This window comes from Erpetoichthys calabaricus, chromosome 14 (genome assembly GCF_900747795.2).
Source record: "Erpetoichthys calabaricus chromosome 14, fErpCal1.3, whole genome shotgun sequence".
NCBI classification, from domain to species: domain Eukaryota; kingdom Metazoa; phylum Chordata; class Cladistia; order Polypteriformes; family Polypteridae; genus Erpetoichthys; species Erpetoichthys calabaricus.
Window position 1 is genome coordinate 10,932,970 of NC_041407.2, and position 13,056 is coordinate 10,946,025.

Consider the following 13,056-nt stretch of genomic DNA (forward strand, 5'->3'; position numbering starts at 1 on the left):
ATGTGCAAAGCGTGTTGACTAACTAAGAAGACTCAAAGTTTTAATTTCTAACAAAGGAGCTACTGAATTAAGGGTCTAAATACTTCTATGAACGGAAGATTTTGGTTTTAGATTTTTAATAAGTTAACAAACCTTTCCGAAAACACATTTTCACTTTGACATTAGGGACTGTTGAGTGCAGATTGATAGTTAGAAATGTTAAATGTATCCATTTCAAGTTAAATAAAGTGCGCATAAAATGAAGGTGAACCAAGTGTATAAAAAAATTTTTGGATGGCGTATTCCTTTAAGTAATAATACTATCACGAGAGAGAGGGAGAGGTTTGGAGCACACGCTAATACAGCGCATTGCCGCAGCCACCACATGACAAACCAACTCAGGATCCCAGATTAGGACCCGAGAGTGGCCATGAAAGATTGAAATGATGGAATGGAACAGTGTTGAGGGTTTTTATGGTGGCTGGAGTGCCAATTCTGCCAGCAATCCCCAGGTTTTTCCATGAAGGGCTGAATGCAGATTAAGGGCCTTGCTCAAGGGCCCAACAGAGTTAGAGTCACTTTTGACATTTATTGGATCTGAACTGGCAACCTTCCGATTACCAGTGCAGATCCCTAGCCTCAGAGCCACCACTCCGGGCTCATTTCATAAGGAATAAGGAAAGGATAAAATAAGCAACGCTTCCCATCTGCTCACTTCCTCATATTTATATATTTTTGGCTGATGAGTATAGACACATGGGCATTTTAGAATAAATTTCAATATTTAATGTTTTTTCTTTTGATTGCTCTTACCCAGAATCTCTCCGATCCCAATAAAGATACCAGACAGGCCGATGAGTCCTTTGGCGTCATCTCCCAAGAGATTCATGGCTCCGATGCAAGTCCCATACACCCCACTGAAGAACGTCATCTCCAGACCTGAGAGGTACACATGACAAATGAGGACAAGGTGCAACTGTACACCAAGAGGTCAGGACTCCTTCCTGTAGGTCTAATTTGAGATCAAGTTCCAGTCTTTAAACCTTCTCACGTCAAGGTGAATAATTTACGTGGCCCATTTTGTAATAAGAATTTCACTTTAAAACAAACTGTTTGAGACGCCCCCTCAGACTAGCAGAGCACGGCTCAAACGGCACAAGTAACAGACGGACTGTGAATTTCAGCCTGCGCTCCGAGGGCAGCCTTTGCTAGGCTCTTTGCTTCTATGCATTATGCAGCTTGTGTGTGTAAGACTGAAATGTGAAACCTGATTGGGGATGCTGCCAGAACAGGAAGAGGAAAGCCAACGACATAAAAGCAGAAGTGATACTTACTTCACCAGTTTATATCCCCTTCTCACCTGAATATGAAATTGAGGGACTCAGCAGCAACATTTCCTTCTTCACAGACACCTGGAGTGCTTTTTCTGTAAAAAGAACAGAGTGTGGTTAACTCAAAAGACACAGTCACCACTTGAAATGAAGATTCAAAACTTTCCCCCAGTGCCACATTGGCTAATCAAACATCAGTCCAATTAGGAAACCCCATTAAAAAGCAGGAGAAAACCGTCCCACCGGTGTCCAAAACAAAGTGTACAAATCTGAAACAACTAGCTGGGCTGCCCATTTAAGATGAGCTGAAATCTAATCAACGTTTGCAGTGCACCGTCTATTGGAATGTATTTTCTCATGCATGGAGTAATCTGCACCATCTGTCAGAATGAAAAATACAATGCAGATGTCTCTTTTAAATGCCATTTGGTATGGGATTCATAAAAGCAGTGTTGATGTTTGTGATGCGCAAACTATTGGAATGACAGTGACATATCAACTGGATGGACACACATACAGATACTTGTCCTTTTATTAAGGTGGATCTGTGCAAGTAATTGTATTCTGAAAGGAATACTCCACCTTGTCACAGAAGACATAGGTTGACTGGCACCCCGGCTGCTGTGGATGGTTCCTCACCTGGCCAGGAAGCCATGATTAAAGAAGGATATGGATGAATGAGCATCCTGCCCAGGTTGGTTAGTGGTACCTTTCCTGGTTGGGAGGCCATCATGAGGGAAGGACAAAAGGCGAATGCCTCCCAAGGTTTAGTGATTCCCCCCCAGTACACCGGGTGGTACGGCTCACATTTGGACACCCGCACGGCAGCATGGGAGTTGTAGTTTTGATGGGCAGTCATGTTGGGGTTCTCGGGTGCCACTAGGGGGAGCTGCTAGGACAGAGGCACTCCACCAGACTCATAAGTGTTTCCAGGTGGCAATCTATTTGCACCCAAAGTACTCAAGGGTTCATGTTGAAAAGCAGTCACTCTGCCTCATCCAGCAGTTAGAGTCGGGAGGAGGCCTGCTCGGAGGAGAGTAGAGGTGGAAAAGGAAAGGAAATGGAATTGTGACTGATATAGCAACTGATAAAAACCCGTATTTCATTTTGATAAAAACTTCTTTCCTTGAACCCGTGACTGTGTAGTTTGGTTATGTCTGGGAGTTCGTGGTGCAGGTGTGCCCCCTACAGGTCACACACCTAAAAAATATTTTTCTTTATATGCTACTTGCCCATATAGTTTGTAGTGGTGGTCAAGAAACAATTTTAAATTAGTTTGATTTAACAGAAGCCAATAGTGACCAGTGTGGTGTAATGGAAAACCAATATGAAAAACAACCATGGAAAAAAGAAAAAGAAAATCTCACGTTACTCAGGTTGCATAATCCACATGTCCATTATCCAGGCGTATACACAAAATGTGTAATATGCATGCTTTTTTTTTTTTTTTTTGCTCAATTAATATTCAATGTATACTTCTGGAAAAATCAATGTATATCATAAACAGAAAATGCAAGTCCGCATGAGATTGACATTTTTGATTTGAAGGCTCTTGACCAATGAATGAGACGAAGAGGCAGAGTTTCTATTCAATGGGCATTGCACGTCATAAACTGGAAGCTAAAAACCCATCCGTTTGACTTTTTGTAATGTAGACCCACCTGTGGCCGTCATGTTTTTATTCATATCCACAACTGGGATACCTCAGGACCATGAAACTGCATGGAGGAATCGACCATCTGCTTCTTGAGGTTTCTCGGACATTCATAACAGGAGCCCATTCACCTCCTGATTACATTTTCACTCAATTTTACTTGAACTTTCAATCTTTAGTTGTACTCGTCTCTGAGTATACCTGGTGTTGTTCTTATCGCATGAAGCACAAGGTTAGCCAATGAATAAGCTTGGGTTGGACTTGTGACCAATGAATGAGTGGGGAGGCGGGTCTTCATTTCAAAAACTCTTTCACGTTTCGGCAGATGGTGTATTTTTGAGATGTTTGGAGCAACTGCATGACTTGACATGTGGATCATGAGTAGCGTACAATGCTTTCATGAACATTTTCAATGCAGTTTCCTGTCGTTCAGCGTTTGTCTCAATTGAGGCCTATTCTATTACAAATTCTGCTATCTCCGGAAAAATTATATATTTTTTTTTCACTATAGCCTAAGGGCTATATACGAATATATCTCTCTATTATAAAAGAAAATCTTGAAACGAGATGAGACTATTGCCAAGAGATTTTTTCAAGTCCCGTCCTCCTCTCAACCATTTCCAGTTAACGACCCAGGCTAACGGTCCTCTCACCTCTCATTCGTGTGAGTGCTTTTGTCAGACACAGTTCCTGCGCTCTCTGCTCTTATAAATTTTTTACAATCATATTGTCAAATTGGTTAAATGCGTATCAATAGACTCCGCTGAAACAGTTGGTGGTGATATTGCGGAAGATGAAAACTTCAACTTACAATATCCTGTAGAATATCTACAACCCGTTAACACCATCTGGTCTTCCACCGGCCGAATTACTGTTGAAAGAAGGATGTATCATAATTTTATTGCGTAATTTATGTATGAGTGATGGGCTATGCAATACGACACGATTAGTTGTGTTCAAAATTGGTTGAACAATGCGGACATGTAAAATTTTAACAAGCGACAAGAAAGGTAATGTAGTGCATTAGACACCAAAGGAGATCTTGATATGCCATTCGTATTAAAACATTTACAGTTTCAATTAACAAATCACAGGGTCAAACATTCGAAAAAGTCGGTTTATTTATTATAGAGAAAGAAACGACATTCACTCATGGGCAGTTATACGTTGCATTGTCACGATGTAACTCCAAACACGGAATCAAAATTCAATGCGATATTGACAAAAAGTTAATTCCAAATATTCTTTTTACTGAAGAAAAAGCGTAAGTTTAAAAAGTATTTGCATGTTAATTTCAAAATCAAACAGAACAAAAATGTATAGCGCAACGAAAACCTACAACGCAACATGAAACATAATTTTCTTTCAATTTATTACATTTTACTATGGTTAATTACTCGCTGTAATGTAAAATAGTTAGTTCTATTATGCATATGTAACAATTCCCATGAAAATAACAATTTGTTTAAATTGTACATCCACTTCCCCATACGCGAGTGACAGAGCCGCGAAGTGGCTAGCGTGTAGCACCCACACAGGGGTAGGCGAGTGAAGCAAAGCGAATAGGGGGCAGAGCCCCCTAGAATTTTTTTTTTGGCCATCACTATAGCCCAGGGGTCTCCAACTCCAGTCATGGAAGGCCAGAGTAGCTGCAGGTTTTCATTCTAACCGTTTTCTTAATTAGTGACCTGTTTTTGCTGATAATTAACTTCTTTTGACTTCATTTTAGTTGACTTGCTCTTGAACACTCAAACCCCATAATTGTTTCTTTTTCCTTAATTAGCTACCAAACAATAACGAGTTACAAAATGAGCCAAAACAACTGGTGCCCATCATACAATATCTGAAAATAAAGAAAGGTGAAGGTCTCAGGAGTGCTGATCTGCTCAGATACCCAAAACATTTTACCAGAGATCTTAGAAAATAGTTTTGGAAATGTCTGCTATTGCACAATGAGAACAGCAATGAGCCATGGAATTAAAGAACGAGTTTAATTAACAACAAGACTCGGCGCCTAATTAAGCAACTGGTTGGAGTTTGAAGCCCTGACTTAGTTGCTCTTCTGTTGGCTCCCTCCCTTCACATTTCATTTCTGTTTGGATGCCATTGAATGAAAGAAATGAAGCAATTCTGAGGAATGATGAAGACATTCAGGGGAACAAATCTAAAACAATTCAAGTAAAATTAATTCAAAACAAGTTAATTATCAGCAAATACAGGTCACTAACTAAGAAGAGGGTGTGGCGGACAGCCAGGTCCCATGCCCGGCAGGGACGCCCCTGCTGCATCTGTTCTGGGGGAGCAACCATGGGCAGCTCAATACCTTCCCCGGGACGCTTGGTGGCAGCCTCCCTGGTGGACGGTGATCCCCCAACCTGTTGCATGGCTCCATGGGAGATGGAGTCCTCCACAGCCTGGTTGGGGGCTCGGATGGCCGCTAGGGGGAGCTGCATGGAGTCAGCAGCCCGGCTGGTCAAATCTTCAGCCCCACCCGGAAATGCAATTAGGACCAGGTGATCAAGCACCTGGAACACTTCCGGGTGGGCTATAAAAAGGGCCAGCCACCACCACTCAGGGAGCCAGGGTCGGGAGGAGGAGGACTACGCTTGCGGAGGAGTGGTGGTAAAGAAAGGTTGTTGCTGTGTTGGACTTGTGCTTTGTGGGACTGTGTTGTGGCTGGAGGGATTACGGGGAAGACGTGTCCTCCAGCTGAAGAAAAATAAAAGTCTTTGTTGGTTTCTTACGTGCCTCTGTGTCCTTCTGTGTCAGATCAGGCACCTATATAGCACCTTGTTACAAGGGTTAGAATGAAAACCTGCAGCCACTGGGGTCCTCCCCTGCCATAGCCTACTTAACTACATGGGATAAAGCAACATATCAGATCAAAACGCATAAAAACATTTTTTTTTTGGGGTCGCGTATTCCCTTAACCGAAAACTTCTGAAGCACATAAGAAACGAATGAGGTCAATCCTGACATGGGTGCAAACCTTTACGACTGGCACTGGCACTCTGGAAGGAAGAAACAGGTTCCAGCAGGTTCCATTTGGGCCTGCTCTACCCAAATGTGTCAGTCAGTCAGTCACTGTCCAACCCACTATATCCTAACACAGAGTCACGGGGGTCCGCTGGAGCCAATCCTAGCCAGCACAGGGCGCAAGGCAGGAACAAACCCCAGGCAGGGTGCCAGCCCACCACAGGGCGCACACACACACACACACCAAGCACACACTAGGGACGATTTAGGATCGCCAATGCACCTAACCTGCATGTCTTTGGACCGTGGGAGGAAACCGGAGCGCCCGGAGGAAACCCATGCAGGGAGGACCCGGGAAGCGAACCCAGGTCTCCTTACTGCAAGGCTGCGCCACCATGCCGCCCTACCCAAATGTGAATGCCTTTAAATGTAAACCTATGGTACAACTGGGCATGTATGACCACATCTTCATTGCTTCAGTGACAGCTGCAGTTGTTTTATTATCCAAGCCAGAAGTGAAGTTCTTGTGTGTGTGTGTGTGTGTGTGTTTGGGAGGTTGTGGTTTGTTATAATGTTTATATTTTTCTTGTGCATTCTGTAAAGTTTTAAATTTCCTCCTGTTCAACATCTGGACTGCACAGTCTGCTGCTACATCAGTTCCATAGGAAAGTCAAATGAGAACGTTAAAAAATTCAAAGTCAGGCATCATATTTAAAGAAGGCAGAACATGGCCGTCTAACATATGTTGGGGGGGTTGAAGCTCCTACATGGCTTTCAGTTCTTCTTTTACTCTTTTTATGCATCGGTTATGAAACCTAAACCCAAAACTTGGTTACAAAATATATTGCAGTGTAAAATATGTAAGTTATATTAACCACAGGCAGGTGGCTGACTTGAAACATACAGAATAAAAATGCCATTACAAGCGCAAGTAACAAAATAAAAAAAAAAAGCCGATATACTTACTAAAGGCCTCGATTGCCTGAGAGGTTCGCCCCGGTGTTGCAGACCTAAGGAAGACACACAGTAAAGCTAAATCAGTCAGTGTCTGGCCCGAGGACAGATTATCTCCCCTTAAAATCAATGCAGAGAATTTTCGGGTAAACCACATCGCCCAGGACATAAACACTATTGCTCTGGTCAAAAAAGACACACCAGAGCCTCAGACACGTAAAATAATTCAATGAGTCTGCCCCCCCCCCCCCCTCAGCTGCTAGTGTCCTTTAACCACAGCTCTGTAGTAAGCATTCGACATGCTGCATCAATATGCAAACGTATGGCTAAAGACAGAAAAGAGAAGCTCTACAGAGAGTGGGAAACTCTGCACAGAACATGACTAGACACCATTTTCTTTCATTAGGTGACATTTTTAAGACCATGAGGTCTCTGTAAAGCCAGTTGCAGTGTGACAGAAACTACTTACCCTTGCCATCAGCTTTTTATCCTGTTGCCTTGTGGGAGATGGTACAGCGCCATGAAACTCTGCGCCTCCACACTCAAAAATAGTCTTTATTCCAGAGCCATTATTGAACTGATCTTTTATCATGTGAAATCCCCCAGAAGTGCGATACTTTTATAAGTTATGACCGGTAGGGGGCGTTGCAGCACTCCAAACCCCCCCTCCCCCACACACAACTTCACAACACAGTCCTGGGTTCAAATAAAAGGCATAAATCTCAGGCAACACCTTCACAGGGTTTCAGTTTGCTTCCTTCCAGACTGCACGACAAGCCAATACATTTCTCCATCTACACTTCTCATGCAGTCTCATCCACCAGCTCCAGACCACTGAGCGGACACAGGTGACTCCTTTTACGTTGTGATGGATGGATGGCAGTTCATCCCGGCCAACACATCCAGGACGCTAGATGGCGTCTTCCCTGCAGCATGGAGGTGCCCTGGATTCCCACAGGGCACCATGGGAGATGGAGTTTGGCTTCACAACCATGCTGGGTGCCGTGGGTGCCATCGTGTGACGCTGCAGGGAGACGCGGGGATTTTTATTTTCCCTATAGCCTCGAAGTACTCCCAAGTCACGGGGACGGAAGAACAGAAGTACTTCCGGGCTGAAGAAAAATACAAGTGTTCAACTGATCCGGAAGTGCTACTAAATCACATGGACAGAAGGACAGGAGCACTTCCGGGTCAACGACTATACAAAGGACTATGGGAGACCCAGCAAGCTGAGCCCGAGTTGGGAGGGAGTGTGACAGAGCTGCTGGGAGAGGAGGATTGATTTATTGCATTGTATTATTGATTTATTGTTTATTGGGGTGATTGTGGTGCACTGTGGCACAATATCAAAGAAATAAGAAATTAAAATATTTACTTGGTGTCTTGAATGTTTGTCTGTGGCAGCGCCCCCTAGTGTCACAATGTCTGACCCAAGAAAACTTTCTGGTGTCAAGGAGAAAGTACTCCGGGTCATCCTCTGAAAGTAGGGACAGCCCTCCCCAGCTGCTCCCCCCAGTTGGCACCCAGGGAACCCAACAGAGCTACCCCACGAGCCCACAATTCCCAACATTCCTTGCAGGTACATGAATGGGCATACTGGTCCAGGAATGCTGCAGTCCAGTGTCTCGGGGGATGCGTGCACTCACTGCCCTCCCTGCCAGGTATGGGTACAGGGGTCTGTCAGCCCAGCCCTGCCGCCTGTCAAAATGTGTATGCTAGTGTTTTTAAAAAGGTTTTTAGCAGTAACAACAATTCTAGGAGATAATAATAATAACAATAATAATTCTTTACATTTATATAGTGCTTTTCTCACTACTCAAAGTGCTTTTACATAGTAAGCAGCCACCACCAACGGCAGCCATTTTTGTGCCAGTACGCTCACCACACATGAGCTATTAGGTGGTGAAAGGATGAGTGAGACAACCAATCTGAGACAGGGGATAATTAGAATGATTAGGCCATGGTGGGCAGTTAAGCCAGGACATCTGGATACCCCCTACACTTTACGAAGGATCTTTAGTGACCACAGAGAGTTAGGACCTCAGTTTCACGTTTCATCTGAAGGCCAGCACCATTTTTCCAACACAGTGCCACCCTCCCTGCACTGGGACCCACATTCAGAACACAGGGTAGGCACCCCCTTCCAGTAGCAACCCAAGCTTTTCCTAATGTACTGGCCGGGCCCGAACATGCACATGTAATTTTATTGTTTTGAAGTGTAGTGACGACTAAGGCATCTATATATCCATCTTTACTTCTATCAAGGACATCAGAAGCAGCATAAGATTAATTAATCTTAAGGATCCTTATACTGCATAAAGAATAACTGGAAAAAACTGAGATGTCAAAAAGAAAAGAAAATAGAAAGAATGGCAAAATCCTTCAGCAGCTGGTCACCCATCTGCTCACCACGGTGCACAAGACAACCCAGAAAACAAATCTGACTCACTGGACTGCGCTGTTGTTGCTCTCTTCTGTGTCAGCATTGAGCAGCGAGTCGGTGCTTTCAGATGGTTCATTCAGTGGCTCGGGATTCCGAATGAGGAAGAAGAGAAAGCCACCAACCAGACTGATGACTGTGAGGCTGATGAAAACCGTCCGGCGGTCAACGTCTACGAAAAGAAACAACACATGGGAGTTAGCATTCAATTCAGAGACGAACGGCGGCAATGACAAAGGTGTAGGTTGATCCACAAGGCAGACACAACTCTGAAGAATCAAGCCCCTCTGGTTAGTGCCTCATTAATCTCAAATTGTTGGAAGCAAAGCAGAAAAAAATGTAGCCGAGATGCAGACACAGGCCAAAAATTTGCGACACACTGCCATTGCATCCTTTATGGGCATATGGCCAAATAACAAGACTTCCACCTGTCCATTATGTTTAATGTGATTTTACTATTAGAGGGCAGAAACTGGGAAAGAGTGGCAATTAAAAGAAGGCAGAACTTGTACTACTGCAATTGCTGCTAACAGAAAGGAAAAAAAATTATATTTACACACACATACATAATATTATATAAATTATGTATATATAAATAAATATTGTAGATGCCACATTGGCTGGACGGCATCCCGGCCAAGAGAGGGAGCAGACCTGGAAGGAAGGACTGGAATGGGTGGATGGACAGCCCATTAAAAAGAAAAGTTATCGCTAAGGGTTTTTGATTCCCCTGGCACGCTAGATGGCAGCAGCCCTGGTTATCAGCGCCCAGTGGGAAGTCAGCAGGGCATGCCAAGAAATGTAGTCAGGCATGGCAGCCCTGCTGGGGTCACGGGGTAACGCAAGAGGGCACTGCAGGGAGACAAGCTCCCTACTGTGATGGACTTCCATGTGACCCAGAAGTACTTCAATTTATATATGGTTGAATAATATATAAAGTCACACTCGTGCGAGTAGGAGTCAGCTAAAGGGTCTGAGTAATGCTAATAAAACATCCGACCAGGGGGCGGCAGAGTGCGCTGACTGTCTTTCTCAGTTCCCTACCGACCTTTCCCGGGAAATCCTGCAAGGTTCCGGCGCCTCAGAAGACATCACTTCCGGAGCCGGCCCTTTTGCTGACGTCACTTCTGAAGCCAGCCCCTTTGTTGACATCACTTCCGAAGCTGGCCCCTTAGCTGAGGTCACTTCTGGTTCTGGCCCTTTTGATGACATCAGTTCCTCTACGGGCCTTTAAAGCCTCCTTCTTTGCCTACTGTAGTCAGTTCTGTTGTGGACTCTGTTCTATACACATTGCGCTCAAAAACTTAAAACTTTTGCAGCTGGGAAAACAATATACGGGTGGCTGCCCCAAATCTTTATGATGTCTATGTTGTATTATTGTCACTATATATATATATATATATATATATATATATATATATATATATATATATATATACACACACACACACACACACACACACACTAGGGGTCTATGACTCCTACTCGCTTCGCTCACCCACCCCACAACCACCACCCCCGGGATCGCGCTTCTCGCTAGCCACTTCGCGTCTCTGCTGCTCACACAGTGAAGGGATTGCTGAACGCATGCTAAGGACAGATCAGCTGCTGGCTTGCTGCTGCTGCTGCCACCATGCTGCGTGTTCTGCTTGTCGCGCTGCACGTTGATCATTTAAAAGCCTGTACAGCAGCTGTCCTTTTGTCCTTGTCTCGTGGGACGTTAAAGTGTCTCAGAGAAATTGTTTGTAAGTAGGGAGTGACATGCAAGAAGTCTCGTGGGACTTCAAAGTGTCTCTCCAAGATGATCTTGTCTCGACCCAAGATTTTTTTATATAATAGATATATCTATCTAGATCTATCTATCTACAGTATATATCACACATACACACACACATATATATATATATTATATGAGGTGTTCTTATACTCTTGACCAGTAGTGTACATAACCAGTATCTACAGTGCTAGTTGCCAGCCCACCAGTAAAATGCAGTTAAAATGAAACAGAAACTAATAAAAATTTTTGAATTAGGGAGTTCCATCTTAACAAACATACCTGAAATGTGAGATTTCCCACGCCAAGCTAAGTAAATGTACAGGTTCCCAAAGAATAAGCTGTAACAGAACAAAAGGATTAAAGTAAGTAATCAATAACAATTCAGGGATTGGGGGGGGGGGGGGGGGGGGCTCAGGTGGGGGGTCACAATCCTCATTTCAGACTGAACAGGAGACATCTGGTCAATTCTCCCAAAAGTGGCAAGTAGAGGACAATAATTTGTGAATTCATGCTATCTAGGTGACAGCAAACTCCACCAGCATCTGCAATGTTTAAAAGAGCCCCCCAAACCAAGCATATGCATTTCTCAAACTTAAAAGCTATTTTGTGTGATGGTTAGAAACAGACTGGAACAGCAGAACACAACTTTACAAGATTAAGATTTCCCCTGCTTGTATCACCACCCTCTTCCAATGACCAGTCCCAATTCCCACACAATAACTTTTGTATCAATAACTCCTACCACCTCAAATAGTATGGTTAGTGACGAGTCCACCTCCAACCATCAGTATGGACTTTCCATAACTGAAGACCAAGAGAGGGGACAAGTGAGGAGGCTATACACAGGAAAAGCCTGCAGGTCCTCGATTTCCTAAGGTCAGTGCTCTAGGGTGACTCTAGTGTCCGCTGCTCCTGTTCAGTCTGTCACTAAGGCTCAAGAAAGTGCTGATGCCGAGGAAGACATCTTGCATGATAAGGCAGGTGGCTTTTCATTTAATGACTAGAGACCAGTGGCCTTTAAGCCCCAAATCATGAAGACCTTTGAAAGACTGGTCATGGACTATGCGTGTCCTCTTGTGAAAGACAACTTGGGCCCACTGCAGTTTGCCTATTGGAACAAAGAATGGAGTGGAAGATGCAGATATCGATCTGCTCCACAAGGCTGAACAAAGCTGGCAGCACTGCGAGGATTCTGTGCATCGATTTCTCCAACACTCCTGATAGCATCCAGCCATGCCTGTTAAGGTGTAAACTCAGGGATACGCAGGTGAATGGGCTTATGGGTGCCTTGGACAAATGGCTGAAGGACTGTGTGAGCAACAATGAAGCACCATAAGGAACAGGCCTGTGTTCTTTTCTCTTCACTGTGTACACCTCGAACTATAAACATAACACCAGGTCACGTCACTTGCAGAAATTCTTAGGTGATTCTGCACTAATGGGGGGATATTGACAAGGGAGATGAGAGATAGAGGAGAGACGTCAGGTGGAGAGCGCGGAAAAGACTGTCTGAAACTTAACATCAGACAAATGAAGGACCTGGTTATTGACTCTTGACGCACCAAAAGAGCCTCTACACCCAATTACTCTTCAGGGAGTGGATCTGGAGGTGGTGCACCACTACAGTGACTATGTTTAGGGGTCCACATCAATGACAGTGTCGAGTGGCCTCTTATCACAGAAGAGCTATTGTGTGCTGGGCCAGTAACACCACTTCACGAGAGGTCCACCAGATCATCGAGCCGAGTTATTGCAGAGGTGAAGGAGACAAAACTGTTGGTCATTATGGACAATGTTGGACTTCCTGTCGCTGACACATCAGAATTGTGGACTTTCAGTCAATAAATTATTCAACTGAAACCCAACTTTGTCTAAAGATATAAACACTGTGAGGCAAGTCTGAAATTTTCTTTCATTTCTTGTATTTTTTGTGTGTATTTGTCTC

At 44.1% G+C, this 13,056-nt stretch overlaps 1 protein-coding gene across 2 annotated transcripts in view; it reads right to left on the minus strand.

Annotated features, from left to right (window-relative positions):
• Positions 1 to 13,056, minus strand: part of mfsd11 (major facilitator superfamily domain containing 11) — a 200,509-nt gene that overhangs the window by 178,614 nt on the left and 8,839 nt on the right. For both annotated transcript variants that reach the window (XR_007936700.1, XM_028819116.2), the window contains 5 exons: positions 11,391 to 11,449; positions 9,344 to 9,506; positions 6,907 to 6,950; positions 1,340 to 1,405; positions 793 to 918 (listed from right to left, as the gene is read on the minus strand). Coding sequence is in view for 1 of the 2 variants with exons in the window: in XM_028819116.2 (XP_028674949.2) it covers positions 793 to 918; positions 1,340 to 1,405; positions 6,907 to 6,950; positions 9,344 to 9,506; positions 11,391 to 11,449 (458 nt within the window). In the remaining variant the exon portion in view is untranslated. The remainder of the gene's footprint in view (positions 1 to 792; positions 919 to 1,339; positions 1,406 to 6,906; positions 6,951 to 9,343; positions 9,507 to 11,390; positions 11,450 to 13,056) is intronic.